Source organism: Tauraco erythrolophus, unplaced genomic scaffold, assembly GCF_009769465.1.
Source record: "Tauraco erythrolophus isolate bTauEry1 unplaced genomic scaffold, bTauEry1.pri scaffold_58_arrow_ctg1, whole genome shotgun sequence".
NCBI classification, from domain to species: Eukaryota; Metazoa; Chordata; class Aves; order Musophagiformes; family Musophagidae; genus Tauraco; species Tauraco erythrolophus.
Window position 1 is genome coordinate 201,926 of NW_028238626.1, and position 24,896 is coordinate 226,821.

Below are 24,896 nucleotides of genomic sequence, written 5' to 3' on the forward strand. Positions count from 1 at the left end.
AACAGCGAACGCCGCTGCAGAACCACTGCTCCGAGCTTTCCCAGCCCTGTCTCTCCGCGAGGCCGCAGGATCCGCCAGCTTGCACACAGCGGGAACCACCGCCTTTCCCTGGCCTCACAGATGCTCCAACACGGGGGAAGCTCCCTCCTTCCTCAGCCCTGCGTTCGGAGAGCACGTTTTTGGACATATGCACATGGTAAGTGACTATATAACACCCTCACTCCTACCAAAGCTGACCTATGGTGGGTACCAACTGCCAGGAGAAACAGCTCTGCGTAGCCCAGACGTCTCCGGGAGGACGGCAGAAGCAAGGTGCTGCAGCAAGCGCCAACCACCGCATGGGTACCGTTTTGTACGCTCCTCTTCCAAACAACACTCAGGGGCACACGAGGTAAGCCAAGGCACCTCGAGCCGACACACCAGCCTCACCTCTGGTTCAGATGGTGCCCACCCCACCTACGGCAGGACCCCAGCAGATCAGAGAAGGCTGCGAGCAGGTACTGCAGCGACGGCTGCCCCCCAGAATCCTCGGGCACCGAGAGCTGGCAGCCCGGGCAGTGCCAGCAGTGCACCTACTCAGTCCTGCTCCAGCCCAAGCTCTGCCCAAGTCAGGCACCTACACAGAGCCGGCTGGAGTGCCCCTTGTCCACCACCGTGCAGCTGCACCGCCAAGGAAGGGTGCCCATCCTTACGTGGGGAGAGGCGAATCCGCCGGGAGAGCAGCGACAGCACATCTGGGCAGGGAGTCAGGAGCAGCCAGAAGGAGCCCTCTGATTGTCGGATCTTTTCTGCATAGCATAAAATTACACCGTAGGTCTTCCACTAATTTACTCCTGCCTGAACTACAACATATCTTTTAGAAAATCTCATAATGTTGATTAGAATATTGTCAGTGACAGAGAAATCACAGCAACTCTTGATCAGTAGTTCCAGTGGTTAATTACCCTCACTGTCGAAATTTGCACCTTATTTCTACTCTGAATTGTCTCACTTCAGCTACCCGGCACTGGATCTCGGTACATTTTCACCTGATGAAGAGCCCGCTATTACCAAATTTTTGTTCCTACAGGTATTTACAGAGAGTGTTGAAACAAACTCTTCACCTTTTATTTGATAAACTAAACAAACGGAGCTCCCGGAATCCTTCGCTACAAGGCGCATTCTGCAAATATTCCATTGTGCTCACAGCTATTCGCTGAGCCCTTTCCCATCTACCAGCTCCACTCTCATACCGGGCACACGTGGAATCCATGAACTTCAGCCCTCTGGAAGTCCTCTCCATCCCAAAACTCACAGTCACCATCGACACTTCAGAAAGACCCTGACCACATCTTCTAGAATTGCCGAATTAAATAATTCTGACTTGATGATACCAACACGTTGAAATCTCCTACCTGCTGTTTAATATGCTTCCTAATTACAGCTGGAATATGAAGAATTCATCACTCTGTGATAAGATCCATCATCTCGCCTCTTCCCAGACACCAAACAGAAGTGTTCACCGAAGGCTGCTTTTTTTTTTCTTTATTAACCGTCCTACTATTTCCATACTGTAATGAATGAATGCTGGTTTTAGCATTCAGTAGTTCCTAATAAACTTGGAAAAAACCCTTTTCACTGTCTTTAGCTCTGCTAGTCACCTTTTCTGAATCCCCTTGTACAACCATGGTCATGTAGGCTCCGGAAACCAGTCAAGAGGGGGAGGTGAGCTGGGAAATGAGCTTTGGATCCTAAATCCATCACTTTCATCTGTATGTTACGTAGACTCTGCATGGAACACGTAGAAGTTGGAGATTAGGAACTTGGTGAGATACAAGAACAGGGACTATTCCCATGACTCACACGTAACACGGCGATGGAGATGCGATGGGTGAGGCAGCCGCTGCCGCAGAGCTCACCGAGCACAGGGCACAGGACGAGCGTTCCATCAGAAGAGGGGGTGAAAGGGACCCGCTGCGTTCACACGCTGCACCGCTGCGACCAGGGCAGGAAAAAGCACCGGGGAGGCCACCGGAGCTTCTCGGAGCCCAACACCCGGATCTCTGCTGGAGGAGGAACCAAGAACCACTTGTCTTTTTTTATAAGCAGCTATGAGACAGAAGGAAAGAGGTCTCCTCCAGGAGAAAGGCAGCAGCCATGACAGGCCCTGGTGGAAGCCCACTGACTAAGATGCTCTCGGACGTGGCCGACGGCATCCGCCGTCCCACCCGCCGAGGCCCTGACGTGCCCGTGGAGACAGGCGGTGGGGCCGTGCCCGGCAGCTGTGGTGCTGCGGTGCCGGAGTCTCCCCTCGCCGGGGATCACTTGCCGAGTTCCTGACCACCAGCACAATTTGCTCAACTTCTCCCTCGACCTGAGTGGCACCGAGGTGGGCTGGGCTCGCCGGGCAGGCACGGGGCGCACGGCTCCTGCGCCAGCAACGAGCCCAGATACAACGGTGAAACGATCCCTTTGTGCGGCGGTGACCAGAGCACGTCTGGGAACGTCAGGAGCTGGAATGCTTCCCACAAAGCCAAAAGGGTCACTTCGAGGGCTGCTCGTAATTCATCACTCGCGGCACATGTTGGTCTGCGGAGCTCTGGCACAGGGCGACGTGGCAGCGCGAGCCTCCGGCCGCGGTTCCAGCTGGCCACGGTGATCAGCGCCGGCGTCACCACCTGCCTGCCCGCCCCAGCTTTCGGCTTCTGCTCGGTGCTTACCGACGGCTTTATTACGTTGCCGTTACTGTTATTGCTTTCCATACACCTGCAGACACACAGATGTACAAAATACGGTGGCACAACACAGCTTCCTCCCCTCCACCTTCTTCTGCTCCTCTCTGCAGTCTTTGCCATCCGGGCAGAGAGAGAACGCACGGTTTACATCTCCTCTTAACCCAGATTAACACATTTTTCAGCACTGCAATCCTCCTTTTGATTTTAACTTTTTGGTATCCAGTAAAATATTCTTTAAAAACGCCTAATTATGCTTTGCTTTTTTTTTCTGTCTAAGTTCTTTCTCCCAAATGATCTGGCTCATAATTGCTTCCAGCTCTGTGAAATTGGCTTGGATACATATTGTTGCGCGTGTGCGTCTGTGCGGGTGTGTTCAATACTCTTTATTTCTGTGAATTTTACTCTGCCTGAACACGAGTACAACAAAGTCAAGGTTACTGTTACTTAAGCCACTACTAAATTTTAGTTTTGTGATTCCTTGTCCCCATCTGCTCAGACAAGTGTAACTATGGCATCGTTCATGGGGGCTGCACTGCTTCTCTGGACCAGCAGGATCCAGGGAGTCTGAGGAAGCTTTGGTGTCACTCGGCTAAGTCCTCCTGTGAGCATCACCACGATAACGTAACTCACTCTCCAACATGTTATAGTGAAATACTTCAGAGGCCACTTCTGAGGCACACAGACCGAAGTGCTGGGAATGAGCAGTGGGGAGCGGATGAAGGAAAAACGGTCCTTGCTTTGGATCTCTCTCTTGGTCTGTTAATGTGACCAGAGGTGTCACCTACAGCCTCTGTAGAAACCTGAAACCACAAGCTGCAGAAAATGTACAAGTAATACTGTTTAAAACACAAACCAGAAAAGATACTGCGCAGCTGGAAAGTCCAGAAGAGACCACTGAGACGGCGCACACAACAGCGACGGAGACCGCGGAGCAGCTTGCGGCTCTGCACGGCTCCCTCGGAGGGGACAGCGCCGGCACTGATCCTGCCTGGAACAAACAGCCCGAACACCCTGCGGCTCTGCGCCGGCCCGTAACAACAACCGGGTTCATTCGGACGAAAAACTGCTCGGAGGAAGCCCGTAACAGGAGGACTCTATCCCTCGTCTGCTCGCAATGGGTTCTGCACCTTCCTCTGGGCCGTCCCACTGTCCGGCAGCAGAGGAAGCCCCCAGCCCCCAGCCCCCAGCCCCCAGCCCCCAGCCCCCTGCCCCGCGTGCCTGCAGCGGAGCGGCAGAGGAGGGCTCAGGAAGGGGGACACAGAACCGGAGCGGCAGCCTGCGCTGACGAAGCGATGAGCTGGCAGAAGGGCTGGTGCAGCAGAAGGGGAGTGAGTTTTTCACCTGTAAAAAGTTGCTGCCCTGCCCCTCTCCTGCGGCAGCACGAGCGCGGTCTGCACGGCAGGCAAAGCACGGTGTTCTGGAAAAGGTCCTCGCTCCACCCCAGGAGACCACCAGCCACCCTGTCGCCCCGGCCTTCCCTGGCAACCTGGGGCAAGTTATTTACACTGAAATTTTCACAGGTGGCTACTAATTACACTCTCTTCACTTTTCCAGGTGCCCTGTGCAAGACACCCGGAGCCAGATGTTCGGAAACGCAGGATGCAGATAACTACAACGGCAGCTGATGGGTCTGGCTCGCTGGCCCTGTGCGACGGAGCTGCGTGCCCATCTGGCTTCCCTCGGCACGTCCCTCGGCCCTGGGCAGGGCTCTGATCATCACGGCGTTCCGTCTGCCGCCTTCTTCTCTCTTCTCTGTTCCTCCTCTCCTCCTCACTTTCTCTGAGGCCTTTCTCCCTGTTCAGCCCGGCAACGCACAGCTCCTTTAGTGTTCTAGCAAGTAATAAGTGCATCAAGTCCCAGTAATTATCTCTAATTAGGGTTAGTGATTATACTGTTGGGTTGAAGAAAATCAATCTCTGGTTTCCCATCAGGGAGGGCAGAGCTGGGCGGGGAGGGGAGCCAGCACCAGCAGCTCCCAGCCGTGCTCCGATCCCTCCTGCGAGATTCTCCTGCCCACGCCGCTACGGGCACCGCTCGCCCTGAGGACCAGCGATGGCAACTGGGGCACAGCCCTGCTCCTCCGCTGCTCTGGACAAGGGGGAGGGCAGCCCACCCCAGGGACGCCCGGCAAAGCCGGGGCTGAGATGACCCTGCAGGGCCCCGCGCAGCCAGATGCTCGTGCATCACTAGTGGCCACTCCCGCAGAACAGAGCTGCACCTGCAGGTTCTTCGCACAGAGACATGAGAAGGGGGGTTGGAACTAGATGACCTTTGAGGTCCCTTCCAACCCAAACCATTCCATGGTTCTATGACACTGGGGCTTGTGGACAGCCCGTGTCCTGTGTCCAAAGGCGAGATGCAGCGTGGGGTGCTGGAGCTGCCAAGGCTGGCCTTCCTGGAAGGGCAGCGCGAAGCAGAGACCTGAGAAGGACCTACCTCTCCTCTGGGCACAGGGCTCACCCATCTGAGCGATGCTCTAGAGCTTGAGCGAAGCCTCAGGTCACAGGCTCAAGTTGTGCCCCATCACGCCTACCCTGCACACTCCTGGAGCAGAACATGACTGCTGACCATGTCTGAGTCACACCACGGCTGTGGTCGAAAGGATAAAAGGTAGAAGGGTTGGAAATGCTGGAAGTCAGCTGTGGATGAGCCACAGCCAGGGAGGTCTGTCACACACCAGAGAAGTTGCCTTTTGAGAAAACTCACCACAAAGCGTGTCCATGATGCCCAACCTACGAGTCTAGTGCTCACATCTCCCAAGCAACAAGGTTCTGGGTGTGGAGAACGGCAGCCAGATTTCTGGCCAAGGAAGCCCGCAAATAGAGCAGGCCTGAAGCAAGAAGGTGCTGCCCTTTGCCCCATGCCCGTACTGAACCCCAGCCACTGGGCAGGAGCTGAAATCTCATGTTCATGGCTGGGCAACAGTTTCTGTGGCTCCCAGGAATGGTGGGAAGAGGCAGCTCTGCTCTCAGGGATGATTCCTGCCTCACCGGCTCCATAGAGGAGTCGTGCTCTGACAATGGGAGCACGAGGCCTTTCTGGAAACCAACTGAACAATCTCAAGACAGTTGGGTCATCAACAATCAGAGAACGTCAGCATCTTCGCAAATGCCTCCGGAGTCACCAGTAACGCTGGAAAACGATACAACAGTGATAGTTTTTCTGTGTGACAGAACAGGACACCAGAACTTCACGTAACAGCTCACGTGCAGATCAAACGGTCTGCAGACGTAACGAGGACAAGCCCTGGCAGGCAAGGAGCTGCTGCAGGCTGTACACGGACCGTGGGGCTTCGTAAGGGATTCCATCCGAGCTGCTCCGGCTCACAGGTGCCCCCCAGCCCCACCTCTCCTCCCGTGGCTGGTGCAAACACAATCCCATCGGCACGACTCCGTAACAGCTCTGCGTGCTCACGCAGAGCCCGGGGTGTCTGGGCTGAGCAGCTCAGGGCGCCCTTCCACTTCACCACCGACGGACGGGCAGTTCCAGCCCGTGTGCCACAGCGTGCCCCGGTTCCGACCCGCGGAGCTGGTGCAGACCTCTGCCACGCCAGACAAACCTCAGCCGCCTCAGCCCGTCTGATCTCATCCTCGCAGGAAGCATCTCCTTCCTCCCACAGTCTGGGAAAACCATTCTGCTGCCTACCCACGGGCCAGGGTGAGTCAGCCGGCTGTCCCAAGGGAGACAAACCCCAGCAAAACCCAGGGATGCAGTATGCTGCAATACCATAAATCCTACTGCCACCACGGCACGGCACATCCCGGGAACAGCCGGTGACCGTGGCCTTGCTCAGCAATTTCGGAAGTACTGCACTTCGTCCCTGGGATCTGCAGGGAGGACGTGGGAGCATGCCACCATGCCAGGGCTGCCGTGCCCCGCTGGGCAGCAGGAATGCTCTGCACAGCCATTCCTGTCGTACAGATGGAAAAACTGAGACCGTGAGAAGCGGTTTGCCCATCACCCCAGGAGTGCCGAACAAAACCAGAGACAACCTGAGTCTCCCAACTGCGACTGCCCTGCACAACCCCGGAGCCTGGCAGCTCCACGGAGACGCTGTGGCCTTTATTGAAAGCTGGGGATGGGCCAAAGTTCATGGACTCTCTGAAACGTGCAGAAAATTAACACTTTTATGGAGTACAGAGTATAATAAACCACCAAAGATGTTACAGGTGACAGCCCCTTGGGCAGGGAGAGGACGCTCATCCCGAAATCACCAGTTTCCCACTCAGAGGTTGTGCCGAACAGCCAACAGTGACTAACCCACAGCCACAGGTGAGCCTCTCCAAACCATGGGGTTAACCCTACGTTAGCCAACTGACCACCCTGCCATGGGAGTCACTGGGAGAGGTCCTGCGCTCAGAACGAGCCCATGAGTGATGTGTGGGGGCAGGAAAGACTTGGACCAAGGGGACAGTGCCATCCGTGCTCCGCCTCGGCACGCAGTCTGGGGAGCGACGGTCAGGCAGCACAGCCTCCCAGTCCCGTCCACACCAGCACTTAGCTCAGACCAGACCAGTGCCTTTGGCTCGTGTGCCTGAACAGTCCCCAAGCACCCAAAACGGATGAAACTAAACACGAACACCTGCTGCAGCACTGCACCGAACACGCTCCAACCGCTGCGCGATGTCCGGGTCCCCAGCCCAGGCTGGAACCACACTGTAGCACGCTCCCTGCACCCCTGGCCATGGGTACAGCACAGCCAGCACGACTTCACCCACCGCTGCTCGGAAAGCCCCATCGCCTTGGGCTACAGCGGAGACACAGCTCAGCACGGTGCGGCGGTGCCGACCAGCAGCTCTACGCGAGCACCACCGCGTCCAGGCACACCGGTGACCAGTGCACAGGGCGGTGCTCGCACAGCTCCTGCCCAGGCGAAGGGCAGTGGGCTGGCGATGAACTGGCACTGGGGGCCAGCGTTCCCCTGAGGGTGACGGGCACGATAACAGGACTGAAGTGGTCTGTTATCTGCAGGACCTCCAGAAGACTTCTTGCAGGATCAAGGTGCCCAAAGAAGAATGCAGAAGGCAGCAGGGAAAGCAGGGGCAGCCCAAGGTTAAGGAGCTGGGTGTTTCCTTTGGGGACCTGGGATCTAATCCATACACCGCTGCAAAGTTCCCAGAATTACTGTTCGAGTCACTTATACCAACACTTGTCAAAAACAGCCACTACTAACGTGTTCCTCCTGTTCAGGAGGAGACTCTGAGGTGGAGGCCCTGAGGACTGGCACGCAGGAGCTCACTGCTCACAGCCACGCTTTCAAGGGCTACAAGAAGGCTGAGTTCTTGGGAAAGAAAAAGCAATTCTTAGGCTCCAAACTGGGGGCACATAGTTAGTGGATGCTTTTCACAACTTTGGCTTTATCATCTCTTTGCCTCAGTTGCCCCTTCTTTAGAAAGAATTGATCATAGCTGAGAGAACAGAGTTACAACGCTTGGAAACATGGAACTCATCGTAACTCTGCCGTATGCCTGGCAACCAAAACCTCAAGGGGATCCAACGTATCCCAGTCCTTCAGGCTTCCGTCCACCACAAGAACTGGACACCAAGGTTTGCTGGGACTGTCCCGCCTTGCGTCGTCCCTTCGAGCTCCTGATGCGCTCCTCCTCTCCCCGGGAAGTCCCGACAATTTCTCGCTTCCACCCAACGCAAAGCCTTGAGTGCAACGGCTCCAACCTCCCATTGGATCCATCCTCCTGCTTCAGGCAGCCAGATGAACGTTCGTCAGATGCTACCACATGACTGTTACAGGGAATTTGTAACACTTACACATATGAATTTGTAGTATTTTATACATCATTCATAATGTATTAATTATAGATAAATTTACTAAATCTCTGATCTCTGCTTCGTCTTCAGACTACAAACAACCCTTTAACACATTATTGGGAAGGATAAAGGTCCCATACCAACAACCACCACAGACTGACCCTCATCCTCCTCCTTTCAGCTTCGGTGTCCCCACATGCAAGTCCTTGGCCCTTGGCTGACCAACAGTAATGAGTATTGAGCTGTTCCAGCTGGGCTCACCAGAAGGCAAGGCGAGCTAGCCAAAACCATGGCCAGCCATGGCTCACCGCCAGGCTCCCGGCCAGTGGCGCTCGGCACCGCGCACAGGAGCACACCTCCGCCCCGCTGCCGCAGGAAGCACTGCGCCCGGCCAGTCGCTCCGCAGGTGCCTGCCTGCCGGCGGGCAGCCCTGGAGGGCAGTGGGCAGGCAGGGCTGCTGTGGCAGGGTGTGTAGTGAAGACAAGGGGCGATGGTTTTAAACTGATAGAGGGGAGATTCCGATTGGATATAAGGAGGAAATTCTTCCCTCTGAGGGTGGTGAGGCACTGGCACAGGTTGCCCAGAGAAGCTGTGGCTGCCCCATCCCTGGCAGTGTTCAAGGCCAGGTTGGATGGGGCTTTGGGCAACCTGGTGTAGAGGAGGGTGTCCCTGCCCATGGCAGGGGGTTGGAACTGGGTGGTCTTGAAGGTCCCTTCCAACCCAAACCAGAGCTGCTCACCATGACCTCAGCTGGAGCACCTGGCACACCAAGCCGGAAACCTCCGTTTAAATCCAACCGTTCTGCTCTGTACCGACGCCGACTGGGCGCGAGCTGGCAAGCAGTACCACTGGCTCAGTCACGCGTGGCAACAGACAACCGAGCGTCCCTAGCTGTGTCCCAGGCTTGGCACGGCGTGCCAGGGGAGGCCTGTCTGTGTCCTCAGACTGAGCGATGTGGCAAGGAGCACTGAAATACGAAGCAGAAGCTGCCCATCTCCATAAGCAAGGAGACCCTGCAGTAGTACGTCTGGAGGGAGGGAAGGAGCATCCACATCTGGCACTGAAACAGCTGTGTAGGGCTATTGCACCAGCCCTGGTCCTCGAGACGCGCGGATCCAGTGGCTGACGTGGCAGGTCTGGAAAGGCTGCTCCAGTTCAGAGGCACCAAAACAAAGAGTACTGTTACAGGATTTCTGCCTCAGAGTAGGAAAGACGAAAACGATGAGAGGTAGCTGTCGGTTTTAAGAGCAGGTCCTACACACCGTGCAGGGGACAGACCAGCCACGGGATTATGGGCAAACCATGGGGGCAGCAAGCTTGTTTTGAAGACACCACACCTTGAGCAGCTGGCTTTCCCTGCAAGGTCTGTGAGTACACGTGTACCCTGGGCACGTTCTTTGTGTTCCTGGAAACCTGCCAGGGCAGGGTGAGATGTGCTGCTCCTGCGCCCACAGGCCATGAGCGGGATGGAGAAGGCAACTTTGCTCCCAGAGCGAGAGCTGAGCTCTTCCTCCTCAGCAGCCAAACACCCACTCTTTCACAGGAGATGCATGGCCCTGCTCTGACCTGAAAGAACACGTTGTGCAGCCACAGCCAGGAGAAAGGCACGAGATGATCCCACCAAGCTCCTGTCTGCCATGACCTGCACCACCCCGCTCTCTGCTGCCTCTTCTTCCCTCAATGTCATTGTCCCCCATGGTGAGCAGCGGTATGCCAGGGAAACAGGTTTTCCCTTTTCTTTGTTAATTCTTCCCTCATTACATTTGAAATTCCACAATCAGTGTGCACTGTAATTGTCGAATTTGATGCTAATGATTAATGAATTAAACATGGATCCATCAATTAGTCCTCGGAGAATAATTCTGCATAAAGCAGCGGATAATGTAATTACAGTAACAAAGATAATGAGATGTTAACATCGACGGAGCCCGACGTGACATGATCACAGCAGGCTCAGCAACCCCGGCCTGGGGGAGCCAATCCCTCGCTCTGCGGAGGCAGAGCATCGGGGGGCCACGCACGCACCGTGCCCGGCAGAGGGGGGCCCGCTGCCGCCACGCTCCCTCGGCACCCGTGGCCAGGCAGGCACCGGCTACGGCGCGGTGCTCTCCTCCCGCCCGCCTGCTGCACTCGAGCTCCCGGGCTGCCTGCTCTGGAGGCAACGGTGAAGCGTGCTGGTGGAGCGTGCTGCCAGGCGTCAGCACCAACCTGGCAAAACCCCCGCGGCTGCGTGGAAACCCAGCACCGCCCCGGCCCCGGCTGGGCTCCAGGCGCCCTGCGGAGCGGCCGAGGCCAGCACAGGCTCTCCATCACCCCATCGCCACGACGGCCGAGGGGAGAGGCAAGTTGCCCATGCGCAGCTCGAGGGCTCTGCTGCACGTGCCCGAGGGGCACAGCCAGCTGGCTCAGCCGGCAGAGCTGGGGACGAAGGCACGCACGCCGGGCTCGGCCAGGGGCCAGCTGGACCCTCCTCACTCCAGAGCAAACGCGAGCATCAGCCAAGACTGTGCACCCCAAGCAGTGCCTCCACCACCACAGGCACACTTAGGGAAACACTCTCTCTTGGCGACAGAAGCAATCCTGCAGCAGCTCCTCCAGGAGGAGGAAGAGGAGGAGGAGGAGGAGGAGGAGGAGGAGGAGGAGGAGGAGGAGGAGGAGGAAGAGGAGGAGGAGGGGGACGGGGAGGAGGAGGAGGAGGGCTCACACACAGCCTGCCCTCACACACGGGTCAGACCATGCGGACTGTTCCTCATGGTGAAGGCGATGGAGCAGCAACAGCCCCTTCCAGCTCTTCCCGCACGTAACAGAGCACAGTGCTGAAGCTCCCAGCCCTGCGCCCCGGCCAACTCGGCTCCTTCTGCTCAGGGACACCGGTGCGACCTTCGCTCTCCCGCACCGCTCGGCAGCAAATCCCATGGGAGGCTCACGGTGCTCAGCGAGCCCCACGCGGAGCCACGCAGACAGAGGCAGAGCTTTCCCGTTAACCTCCTCTCCTGACAGCGCGCTCCGGCTCTCCCACGCTGCCGAGCCATCTCACCCCGCTCCTGTGCAACGCCAGCTGGAAAATGCCCCTTGGGACTGCTGCCTCAGCGCGGCGTTCCCGGCTGGGGCAGAGCATCTGCACCGCTTCCGCCTGCGGGATCGGGCAGCCTCCTGCTCCCTGAAACTGCCTCTGTGTAGCCACCTGCCATCACACCAGTCTCAGCCACCTCTCCTGATCTTTCCTTACGCTCCAGCTTCTCGTTCCAAGGCAGGTTCTCCAGTGGGCAGCTGCCTGGCTTCCTTTGATGCTGCTCAGCTGCAGTGCAGTGCCAAGGCACGGGCTCGTGTGCCCTGTGCGTGCCCACGGGAAGCTGCATGTGAGTACGTGCACAGGCGTCACATCCCGCATTTTCGGGCAGTGCTTCATGCCTCTTTCCCCTGTGACGACTGCTTTGGAGCAGGTCCCCACGAACCTCTGCAAAGCAGGAACTCAGGGCTGCTGCTGTGCTGAGACCAGTCTCACGCTGATTGACACTGTCTCCCTATTTCCCTTGTGCTACCATCTGTCCTTCCCCACTAAAAAATTCCTTTTCATTCATCTTTGAGTAAGAGCTGCCCTCATTCTTCGAGCCAGAAAAACACACCAAATGTGATACAGATGGGGCAAAGCAGCAGAAAGGGTGAGCTTGCTGAACCACGGCACAGATACAACTGGAGACCCCTGGAGAAGAGGGCAAGAGAAGCAATATTCCAACGGGAAGGGGACCTGCAGGGATCTGAAGGAGACACCCGAAGCAGCACTGCCACCCGCACAGTGAACACGTGCCGCCAGGCTCCACGCTCACAGCCAACTTTACACCCAGAAAACTGCACCCCTGAGCTCTGGCACCACGATCTGCCCATCCCTTTCCTGCCCTCTCCAACCCCAACATGTGGGTTTGCCTGGCGCGGCAGACACCGCGAGGTGCCCATGGCACCTCGTGAAGGTACGTGCACAGAGCTCGCCAGGGCACCGCTGGGCACGGTCTGCTCCAGCCGCGGTTGACGGAAGCTGACCACGTGCAGCGTGCTCAGCATTGAGCCGAGTGCTGCTCCAATCCGGAAAGCCAGGCCACCACCAGCGTTTCCGTCATCGGACCGCAGCCAGCACTACCCCACCTGACTGCGGATTTACAAGTCCGAGCAGTAATTGCCAAGAACCCTTCCTCAGCTTTCTCCAAAGGCCAGTACCCACTTGGGCTCCTCCTTTGAGACTCCACAGCTCTCACCGCTTGTGAGAACTACCAGTGGTTTCAAAAAAGTCCTGTGGCAAGTACTTTAGGGATACACCTGACTCCAAAACCCAGATGCGGGAGTCTCAGGGACTTCTTTGACACGAAGCGGGAAGCGTATTGCCTATTTCTACGCAGCGCGATTTGCAGCATGAGCAATTGCTTCTCCTGGTGCCTGGTGCTGCTGCAGTGTCAGGTCTGGGGAACCAGAGCACCGGGTGCTGTGCTCACGCTGCCTGTCACCAGCTGCCCGGCAGCACGGAGAAGGAGGAAGAGTGAGGAGGGGACGGAGCCACTGGTGGGAGAAGCAGGCAGGCAGGAACGGCTGGGAGCAGGAAGGAGCGAGCAGAGGAGGAGGGCACAGGCAGAAGAGAGGGGGTTTAAGTACCCCCTATTGAGCTCAGAGTCCCACAGGTTTCACAAACATAAGCTCCTTCCCCATTCCTACTTTATTTAGCCCCACGCTGTACTGTCTACCTGCTTTGGAGGTTGTTCTGAATCATCACCAGAGCGCTGCACACGTGCATTTCATCAACACACTGGGCAGCACGAGATACCTTTTTTTCTTCGTACTCCCCTTTATCTACTACTTTTTTTCTTGCCCCTGGGTAAGCACTGCGCATGTAGTGGACATTAATAAGCACACTCACCTCGGCGGAGCTCAGCTCCCAAGGAAACCACGGACCACTCCCTTGGAACTCTGAACACAGGCCGTTTGGTTTTACCCAAACACTCCTGGTGTACGACAGCACATCATTCAGGTCTCCAAAGCTCATGTCCTCTGAACGTTACCTCGTGCACTGGCAGAGAACTGCAAATTTTGAGGTGCTCCCACTCCTGCTGCCCAAATCATGTATTAGGTGAGAGATGCCCAGTGGACCCCAGTAACAGCCCCATCCCTAGCCCAACAGGCAGCAAAACTGCCAAGTCCTTGCCAGTTTGAAGCAGGGCAGATTGTGTACCGACCCCAAATCCAGTGCTCTGCGACACGGGGATACGAGCAAGTCACCTCAGAGGATTTTTATCACGTCAGTGCACTTACCGTGGCGACTGCATCGTCAGCTGCAATCAGTCTGTCTTGGAGGCAACAGAGTGAGTGGAAAAAATTCCTCAGAAAACATCTTACCATTTGTGTGCCAGGAGAAAAAACCTTTCTGACCAACGCAGACAGCCACCCAAAGCCAAGACACATGAAATGCCATGAAGGTGGCTGTCTCAATGCCAAGCCCCATGCTGATGGGTGGCACAGTAGCACCGTTCTGCTCCAGGGCTCAGAGAGAAGCCAGTGAACAGGGGATCTCAAATTCATGGATTTCTACATGAGCAAAGCCCATCGTATCCACCCAGTTCGATCCCCTGCACACGCGCACGCAGCGGCACGCACACGAGCTGGATTAAAGCATATCTTGTAGAAAGATAACTAATCTCATTTTAAAGGCTTCAAGCAGTGCTAAGTCCACCAGCTCTCCAGATAAACTATTCCAACGTTTAATTACCCTCCCTGCCAGGAAACTACATCTCCTCTCAAGTTTAAATTGCTCTAACTCCAGCCTCCACGCACTGCGTCTCCTCGAGCTTTGTCAACCAGCCTGAAAGGCCTCGCGCAGCGCTCGCTTCCCGGCGCTGGCTTTCCAAGCAGCAGTGATCAGTAATCAAGTCACATCTCAATCTGCTCTTGCGAGCCCAACAGGACTGAGGCGACTGTTGAAAGCAGGATACGAGGTTACGTGAACGTTTGGTTTGACACCAGCATAAGCTTTTCCGTGGTTTGTCTTCGAATCCTTCCTACAGCCGCGATAACCTTCCCTAAGTGGGAGCTCAGACAAAGGACCCTGGCAGCGCACGCCTGAGAAGTGCATCCATAGAGGCAGGAATTGTCACCACACTGGAGCATGCTGGAGGTGTGCAGCGGTGGTGGTGAAGGAACGATCGAGTACAGTGCAGAGCCGTGGCAGGAAACAGGCAGAGTTGCACATCCTTGGTCAAGAAAGACAGTGATTGCAACCACCCACCAGTGGTTTATCTGGTCTGCAGACCAATTCCGACTCTACAGCAACCGCAGTTTGGGTTCAGAAGGGCTTATTCTTTCACCCTTGGCACCACGCGAACACCGCGACGTTGGCATGCCCTGTTCCCCGTGTTGCGTGTGATGCTGAGGACCACAGCCAGCTCCTGGCATTCGCTCCGGCTGCACCCCACCTCGCGAGTCCTCAGCTCCAGAACGCTGTGGAGCACCGTGCTGACAACACCCTGACCGCAGGACACAACCGAGGTGCAGAGCAGGACTGAACCTGATGTGGTCACCCAAGTTCACCCTTGGTGGCACGGCGTGCAGTGTCAGGTTATGACGGGTTTCTGTTAGCAGCAGCATCAGCAGCACTCTCTCGCTGTCCCGAGGAGCGGAGAGGCACCTGTACCCTGCTGTGCGAGACTGCTGCCAACAGCTGGCTAGGAAGAACGTGTGTGGCAACTGTCCATCCTGGCCCAGGACACCAATCCCGAGGACAAAATAAAGGCCTGTCGATGCCTTGGGAAACCTGGGCAGGAAAGCTCCAAGTTCAACAGCTCCCCTGGGCAGGGCGAGATACCTCCGGTGGCAGGAGCAGTAAGCGGTGTGGCATGAACTCCACGAGAAGCCAGCGAGCCCCCCAACCTCACCTCCTCTCACCACGCTGCGGCTGCTGCGCCTCTTGAACACGCACACAGAAGAACGACAACCGCACAACGAGCCCCTCACATTGCTGTTTCTCCAGGGGAAAGTGAGGAGGAAAAAGGAGGCCACGAAAAGGGAAAGAAGCAGAAGAGAACTTGCCAGGGATCAAGAGCCACCCCCGGCTGAGATTTCCTTTGGCTTAGGGAGCAGCACCTTCCCCACACAGAGCAACTCATCAGACTTGACTGTTTCTTCTCAGGGAGTTCAGGCCACCAGTTAAAGCCCTTCTCCTCTTTCTTCTGCCCTGGACACAAACCAGCATGAAAGGCCAACAGCAGCCGAAGGCACTCCCGACGCGTGGCGAGAGCAGGCAGCTCCAGAGCAGCTCTTGCTCCCAGCTCAGCAAGGCACGGCACTGCTGACGCACCGGGGGGAAGGACGGCCACCAGCTCTGTGCCCCCCGCACCCACTCCTACCTGTGCCTCCCGCCAGCTGCGTGCTGCTCCTCTCCTTGGCGAGCCCGTTGGCTTTGGGGCTGGCGCCGGGCGCCGCTGCCGTTGTCGCTCTGGGTAGCCGCTTGCCCGGAACCTTCACTGTCGTTCTCAGCAGATCTATCTCCTTCCCGTGGACGTTCTGCATGTAATCCTGCAGCAGAGAGGCAGAATGGTTCAAGATCAGCCCTGGCCCACCACTCTCAGCTCCCCTCTCACCCACGTAATGAGAAGGAAAACCCGGATCCATTTATCCACACGGGAACTGGCTAACGGACAGACGCTCAGCGGGCACCTGGAGGGGATCTGGGAGCCCACCACATGCTGGGTTCTCTGCACTACACCGAACTCTCCAGTCAGGTGGACTACAGGTGAAAGACCCTACGACTTCCCCAGTGTCCACAGCCAACTGTCCTCTGACAACACGGATGCAAAGCCTTGACTCCAACCTGCCTTCTTCCCAGGACTGGCTGGTGCCTCAGAGCTGGCTCCGGAAAAGTGCCAGGTCTCACTTCCAGTGCCCAGAACCAGTCAGCTCTGCTGTGAATAATGTCGGGGTGTTGCCACGGGCAGTCAGATGCCATGACGAGCCCATTTGTGAACGCCTGGCTGGGGATCAGAGATTAGATGGAGCAAAGGAGCACGTAGGTGGCAGGCAGTTCTTCTTCCCTGTCATCTGTTGTCTTTTTAATCACAGCACTCAGCTATAACAGCTAACAGTATAATATAGCACAGTGTCAGTAATGGGGTACCTGGAAATTCCCTTTCGAGTCACGGCTGGGATAATTCGAGCCCAAAACCTCACAACTCAGGGTGACTCCCTCGTACGTTCACCTGCATAGCTTCACATGACTCCGAACGCGGTGCTTCCACCACTTCTTCTGCTAGACTACTTATTGCACAAAGAAAAACTCCACGTGTGGACTGTTCATGTCATTCTGCCCTGTCTCCTAACAACATCTCATCTTTCGGTCAAAATAAGGCTGCAGACCTCCAGCCCATCCTGAGATCCGTGTCCTTTCCTGTGCCTTCCACCCCTCCCCTGCTCCCCAGGGCGCTGCGGCTCTCCCCGAACCCGCTCTGATGCGGCTGCCTCTTCCTGGGCTCACGCCCCAGAAGGAGAAGAGCAGACCGACGGCAGACCTCAAGGCAGCAGGGACCCAAAGCCAAGCTAGAGAGACCAGGAGGACCGGTGACGTGGGCACATCCCCCCCGGCTCTCTGCGAGGGCACGTGCGCTGCGATGGGGAGAGGAGCGGCAGAACCGTCCAGGGTGAGACTGCGGCTGCTGCAGGGAGGCTGGCGCTTGCTCCAGTTCACAAGCGGGTCACCAAAAAGGTGAACGCAGAGCGGGTCCCCATCTGCTTCCAAATCCAAGAAGATAAAGATGGGAACAAGATCACTTCAAGAGCAACCACTGTCCCAGTCCTTGGCTCCAAGAAGCAGGTGAACGCAGGCTCCATGGGCACTGCTCCGTGGCCTCAGGCCACTACCTGCAAGGCCTACAACCTCTCAGCAGCACCTCAGCACCCTGGTTTGAACTCTTCTCTTTCCACAGGCGCCTGTGCCGGCTCCCAGTCCTCACGGCAAACCCAAGGGACGGGGCAGCAGCCTCCCCTGTGCTTCCAGCTTCTGGGTGACCTGACCTCAAACAACAGGCACACATCCTTCGGGGCCCCGGGCAATTCCTGGATAAGGAGCCCAACCAAGCATTGCTCCAAGCTGTTCCTGATCAGGTGGGAGCCTGGTGGCACTCCTGGGCAGGGAATCTCAGAGGGGCTGGAGGATTTTCCCTAACTCAGCACAATTGCTGCAGTAGCCGGCTGCCTGCCGGAGAGAGCGGTCACCAGCGCACTGCTTTTATTACATGCTATAAAACAGCAATTTCTTCCCAAGCCTCCTCGCTAATTACCCAGCCAGTTCTCTCATTTCATTTTATTACTGGAATTAACAACGAGTTCAAAGCGTGGAAAGCTATTAAGATGTGTGATTAAGCCACATTCAATTAGTTTCTACAAACAATTTAATTGATGTTGCAGATAGAATTAACAGAAGGTGATTGTGTGAATGGCTCCACTGGCTGCAAAATGGGAGACGCTTTCTCTCCAGCGCTGCGCAGCACAGCACAGCCCGGCCAGCGGAGCTGGGCTGAGCCACACGCGCCGTCCTCACCAGCAGGAGCATCTCCTCTCCCAGGCTTTGGGGAAGCGAGAGGGAACCGGCCTCTTCACAGAACTTGTTCTTTTCCTGTCGCTGCACACGCTCACAGGAAGGGGACAAAACCCCAGCTGCGACACGGAAAGCTGTGCCAAGCCCAGGGATCGGGCCCCCAGGCACTCCCACCCTCAGCGAGAGCCGCTGCCCACTGCTCCACTCCAGGCATCTGCCGGCAAAGTCTCTGCTGCAGAGAGGAGGCGGAGGTGGCACCTCCGAGCAGGAACGCACGGCTCCGTAGGGCCCGGCACAGGGCCAGGACAGCCGTCCAGGCGGACACGCTTCCATCGGGGAGTCCCAGAACACTTGGTTTCAGGGCAGGACCCAGCTCACCGAGCGCTCGCTGTCAGCCTGTGACTGCAGACCCACAGCTGAAGCCTGACTCTCCCATGAGGGAACTTCCAAGTGGGGCTGGAGGTGCTGAGATACAGACGCAAAAACAGGTCGAGTGATAAACACCCAAAAGCAGATGAACAACCCCGCCAGGAAGCTTTTGGTTGGTAAAATCAGAAGTATGATGCAGCCAGAGCCATGCAGCAGTCTTCATCCAATGGGACACAGACACATCCGGGGCAGATGTGTCTACTGGAGGAAAAGAACCAAGGCAGGGCTGCTGATTTCTGCGGTACCTACACCCATCCCGAGAGCGAGAGGGGCAGAACATAACAGAGATGCAAGAGAACAGAAGTCAAAGCAGGAATTGCCCTCAATCATGCCAAGGAAAAGCCACTGGGGACACGAAAGCAGAGCAAAAATGCTCGAGGGCTTGAACATCCAGGCAGAGGCTGGGAAAGACCCTCTGCCCGCAGCCCTCAGCCATGCCCCCAGGGTCCCCTCTGCTGCACCCTGAACTCTGCCATCCCCCAGACAGGCGGGGTGCAGGCTCACCCTGAGTGAGGCCGGGGAGCAGCTGGGACTTCGTGTCTCCAGGAACGGACTTTGGGACACCGAGTGCCTCCCTGACTGGGCATCTGCATGTTCTTGCCCACAGCGTCCCTCACCACGCGCCCACTGGCCTGAGGGCTGCCGCCACGAACGGACGCGACACAGAAGCACGCGCCCTTCGTCAGGAACGGGGGTTTCCTTAGGGACCCAGGTCATTCTACCCTAACGTGCTCCGCTTGTGCCATCCAGTCAAAGCACACGGGAACCTGCTTCATCCACGGGAGACAAACCCAGTGGCAAACGCATCGCAGCATCTCCCGATTCACTCCAGAAGATGGGGAGGAGGCAATGGGACATCCTTGTCTGGACCACCTCTTCCTCCAGGCTTCCTTCCTGCATCTGTCGCCTCCGAGCACCGTGAACCCGATGTCCCGAGGGAAGGGAAGGCAAGACAAGGCTCTGCCGATCGGAGCTGCGCACGGCTCCCAGAAGCCCTTCTCAGCATCACAGTAAAAGCCGTAACATGGTGGCAGGTGTCCTGGCTCCCTCGCCCAGCTCTCAAGGAGGCGATGCCACGGAGGGAGCACGCAGACCCCCCATCCTTGCACAAGTCAGAGGTGGGCAGCAGGCAGCTCGGAGTGCTGTGGCCCACACGTAACCAGTCCTTGCTCCAGGGGAACACAGAGGGCAATGCCACAGCTATCTCGGGCGCGAGGTTCAAAGCTCTCAGGGAAACCGAGGGGAGGAGAGGCCCATCCCGTACCTTTCTCACCAGCGGGCTGGGGATCACCAGGAGGAAACAAACCAGATTTTTGCCTGGGACAATGTAGTAAGGAAAGGAAACACTGAAGAAGTGCAGTAAGGAAAGCGAGTGACACCAATCTGCATCACCCTTCGAGGGAGAAACGGTATAAAAAGGAGAGAAACCTCGTGTGTGGCAGCACCATCTGAGAGTGGTTAAACAACATCCCAGAAATTATCCTGCCTCTACAGCTGATTGTAGCAGTGGCTTATGATGTCTCCGATGGAAATGTGACCAACTGGCACACGCGTGTGAGCACACATGCAGAGCAGGCAGCAGCAGCAGCCATTCCCTCCCAGTTTGGCTCTATAAAGACTGAAAAATGGGATTACAAACTCAGGGACCGGCAGAGCCATGGTATGGTACAGGATCAAAGACTAAAAGAAGAACAACTGTTCTCAAAGCTCCCACACGTCTCCTTTCCTGGAAACGCAGTGACTGGCCTCCGCCGTGAGGACTGGAAGGGTAAGTGGCCCAGCGGCCCCGAAGCCGGACGGCCGAGCGTTGCAAGCCCGTGAGTCAGAGACGTGGGGGTGAGAAATGAGGAGAAGGACTCTGAGGCTCAGGGCACTCCAACACCCGTGTGTCTGGGACCGGGGACAAACCGGAGCCCGGGAGCACTGAGGCAGCACTGGAGCTCCAACACTTTGCTCTTCTCCCTACAGCCCTGTCGAGCACTCCGGCACCCCGACCCACCCCGTGCCCAAGCGCTGCCCTGCGCCCCCCGGCCGTGTCCATCCGCCCTGCTGCAGCACGTCCCCTCCGCGAGGGCCGCGGTGTCACAGGTGTGCCTGTCCGCGGCTCCCTCTCTCAGCAGCAAGCTGTGCCCAAGAGGGAACGGGAAGAAGCCATTAGCCCCACAGCAGGGAGGCGGCAGAGATGGATGGGGAGGCAGCTGCGCGCCCGAGCCACGCAGCGGAGGGGATCAGGGAGGCGCGGAGTGACAGCTCAGCTCGGCGGGCTCCTCATCTCCATTACCCAATACCTAGCAGCCAGGAAAATTATTCCACACCCAAATGGCACCATCAGCCGTGGCTGTTCTCCGCCTGCTCCTCAACCCCGATGCCGGGAGGCACCAGCCCCTGCTCTAACGGGCTGAGCACGGCAAACAGGGGAAAGAGACGCGTTTACTCAGCGTAACTCCGTGCAGAGCACGTTCCTATCAGCGTTTCTCACCCCGCCTGGCACTGCAGGGACAGCCTTCGTGAGGGAAGAGGTTTCCTCCAGGCCCTGGTGACAAACAGCCCTGCGGAACACGCCTGCCCTGTCGAGGGCTGCTGCTGAGGCTCCTGCACAGGGTCCTGTGGTCGGCACAGACTGGGATGGTCATCTGCTGCCAACCTCTCCCAGGGAACCCTCTGCTGCCAAACCCTTCCCAGGGAACCCCCTGTGGCTGCGGCTTCTGCACGGGGACCCGCAGCAGCAGCCGTGGCACGAAGGTGGACACTGCTCTGTCCCACCCTGCTCCTCTGCCCAAGCCGGCGCAGTACTCACATGCAGGCTGGGGTGGTAGGTGAGGACTCCGTTGTCACACAGCGTCACGTATTTCTTCTTCCACTCCTTGTTGAGAGACTTGCCACTGCGCTTGAGGAGGATGCCCTAAAAGAGAAGCGTTGAGAGTCTCAGACCTTGTCTGGAACAGGCACCTCCCGCTCAGCTCCGGCACTGCCCCTTGTAGGAGATCGGTCTTCGAAGAGATGCAAAGATCAGGCCTCAAGAAAACATCTGCTAGGTTGGCCTTCCCAACAGCGTTTGCCCCGGGACTGGTAGGAAAAGGGCTGCACCCGTTTCCTCACCACTTCTCCACAGACAGCCCACCCCCTCACTCTGAGAGACGAGGGTCTCCACATGCCAGTACTGATGCCCAGATCCTCCGAGGGACCTGTCACATACTCTGCTGTCCCAAATCGCTCCCTCTGGGCAACTCTTCTTATGCTGAAGGACAGTGCCAACACAAGGCAGAGGCTAACCTCACCACCAGCCAACACTGCTTGCTTTGTTACCACAGTGCTCCCAGACCTTCTTCCATCACCCAAAGCACAGCCAGAGGCATGGTTAAGGCAAGGACAATTTGGGGCAGGCAGGGGCCAATCCGTGGAACAACACTCCACTATCCAGGACGCACAAGGATGCAGATTCATAGAATGGTTTGGGTTGGAAGGGACCTTAAAGATCATCCAGTTCCAACCCCCCTGCCATGGCCAGGGACACCCTCCACTACACCAGGTTGCTCAAAGCCTCATCCAACCTGGCCTTGAACACCTCCAGGGGTGGGGCAGGGATTCTCTCGCCTGCTTGCAATTCTTTCTTAGAGACGTCGCCCAAAGGGAGCCAGGGACACATTCCAGGAGGGAGAGCAGGTCCTGGCAGTCGAGGGGCTGGTCATCCCCCTTCCCCATCAGGATTTTACATGAGACCCATCCTGCGGACTTCAGGCACGGCACACTCCCAGGGCCTGAGAGCGACTGTGCTCCCATGCCCTGCAGCTCCCTCTTCCCAGCAGCCCAACCCTCAACTAACCCAGTGACTTCCAGTGATCTGAACCAACGCCCAGAGCTTGGACTCTCCTCACCCTCTCCCCATCCAGTTTGCCTCCCCAGGAAATCTGCTTCTCACAGCAGTTCATCATGCTCAGGGATGACCCGAGGAGCAGAGGGAGAGGGAAGGCAGGGCGGGAAGCCCGGCACAAGGGCTCCGGAGCAGGGAATGGGGAGAGAACATCAAGTATTCCACCGGCAGGGAGGGAAGGACAGCACAGGGGGACAAAAGTACGAATGAATAACTTTTTGAGTCTGGGAAAAAGCTGGATCTACCAGCTGTCGAGCCCGGGCCCTCCGAAAGCACTGTCTGGACAGACATCCAGACTGGCTGTTCCTAACGTGGCAAAAATCTGGGCCCTGGGCCAGCACCTCCTCAAAAACCTGGACAGAAAGTCTCTGTCCTGCCAGCCTCGGCATATCTGGGGGCCCTGTCCCACTGCCTAGAGACTGAGGCTGCCGTGCCCACGCGATGGAAGAACACAACTGAAAGTTGTCGGGGTTGGCACATGCTGGGGCGACAACGCTGCCAGACACGACCATGAAATCGGCAATAAATGATGCAGAAAAGGCAGAAGTGCTCCATGACCACTTACGTTCGGTACTCGGGAAGCAAACAGTGTGCAAAGGAAGCGCCTCCTGCTCGTGCAAGGGAAGGAACGTTAAAACAGAGCGGCGAAAGCGAAGCTGTGGTGGTGGCGGGACCTGATCCCTCGCCTTCCAGAGCTCCGAGACAACTGGCGGAAGAGCTCACTCCGCAGCGGTGAAAAGGTGATTTTAACATGCCTTGAACATGGCAGCAGCCCGAAAGCTCACGCTTTGCCAAGATCTGCACGGGGAAGTGCAACGACCCCTGTAATCACGGCCACTTTGCCGGATGCTTACGCTGGGCAAAACTGCGGAAAGGCCACCGCAAGAAGTGATCAGCAAAGAAGGAGGGACAGCAGCGTAACTAACGCCAGCCAACGTGGAGACAGGTCATCTCAGAAGTTTGATCCTACTTTCGGTCAGATGGTGATACCTGACGACAACGGTAACTGTGCTGACACAGCATTTTTAGTTTTCTGTCAGGATTTCAACTGAGCAGCACACTCCATTAAAAACCAACTGTACAAAACCCATAAAGCCATTAAGGTACGGAGTAAGAACTGGCCAAGTGAGAGGTCTCAAAAGATAACCATAAATGAGAACAAGCATAATCACAAACAGCAAACCCAAGTGCAACACAAGAACTTGTATAAGGTCCGGCCAATCTGCATTAGAGCCTCACTATTTAATCAACGTCTTCTCCCAGTGAGCTCAAAGAAAACACAAAACCAGAAGACTCGAAGGTAACACAGAAACCGCACGGCGTAAATCACCGCAGTGCCTGGTCACGGGCACCACTTGCCTCCCATCGCCTGGCAAACCGGGCTCCTGAGAACAGTGGATTTCAGCAGGACTGCGGTAAGGTCCTGCTCCCGGGGACACCTGGCCAGACCACGCTGCAGACTGGCTCTAGGCTGGAGACACCGTCGCTGAGCAGCTCCTGAGCTCCGGATGCTTGGTTGGGAGGTAACTCCGGCTGGGAGGTCACTCCGGTTGGTAAGGTAATTCTGGTTGGGAGGTCATTCCAGCTGGGAAGGTAACTTGGGTTGGGAGATAACTCCGTCTGGGAAGGTAACTCTGTTTGGGAGGTAACTCCAGTTGGGAAGGTCACTCAGGCCAGCAGTGGGCTGTCAGGTCAGACAAGGCAGACGCGGTCACCTCCAGGTGTGGTATCATCGTGGCACAGCAGAGCTGGGAGAGCGTTTGGCAGCCACCTCGCCACATCCCTCCCCAGCGCAGGCTCAGGGGTACCCGCGTCGCTCTGACCTCTTCAGAAAAACCACCAGTGATGGAGACTCCGCTCCTCCCACCGCAGATGGGATCCTGACGCTTCCTGCACCTCCGCGATGGAACAGCAGCGCGGCACTTGTCCTGCCACGGTGACTGCTCGGGGCGGTGCCAGGTGCTCCACAGCAGCCATCAGCGTTACCTGAAGACCACCATGATGTCTCCGTGTGCTCTTCTCTCTCCTGGACTCACAGTCCCAGATCTGTCACTCCCGCGCTGCAGAATGTGCTGCTGAGAGCACTGACCCACTTGCCCCGGAGCACGTCTGGCTGTCCCGCAGGGCAGCGTCCTCACTGGGATGCGGCAGCGCGCCCGGGGCACCGCTGTGCCAACGGCAAGGCTGCCGCTTGGCTCCCGTAAGCCGTCCCCTCGCTCACAGCGCGTGGCTCCTGCACTTCCCAACGCCCGGACACGCTGGCTCTGCTCCGGGTCTGACCTGCACAAGATCCAGCAGCACTGCTGGGCCACGTGTTTCCCACGCGGCGTGTGGAAGCGACTGTTCCTCCTCAGATAGAAGATACTTTAACATTACACCAGCTAATCTAGACACACGGTGGATGCCCTGGATCTGAGAACATTTGTTTGCCACCTTTCAAATCAATCCGCTCCAGACCAGGCCGAAGTTACAAATTTGGCTCAAAGTCACTGGGTGACATTCCCTGGCTTCTGGGCACGGTGATCCCTTCCTGCCTTACTCCCGGCTCAGC

General features: G+C 57.0%; 1 protein-coding gene across 2 annotated transcripts in view; it reads right to left on the reverse strand.

The window, feature by feature from the left end:
• AGAP3 (ArfGAP with GTPase domain, ankyrin repeat and PH domain 3) overlaps positions 1-24,896 on the reverse strand; it is a 142,599-nt gene that overhangs the window by 26,595 nt on the left and 91,108 nt on the right. For both annotated transcript variants that reach the window (XM_086630885.1, XM_086630883.1), the window contains exons 10-11: positions 21,272-21,376; positions 15,863-16,031 (exon numbers count right to left, since the gene is read on the reverse strand). In XM_086630885.1, the coding sequence (XP_086487011.1) occupies positions 15,863-16,031; positions 21,272-21,376 (274 nt within the window). The remainder of the gene's footprint in view (positions 1-15,862; positions 16,032-21,271; positions 21,377-24,896) is intronic.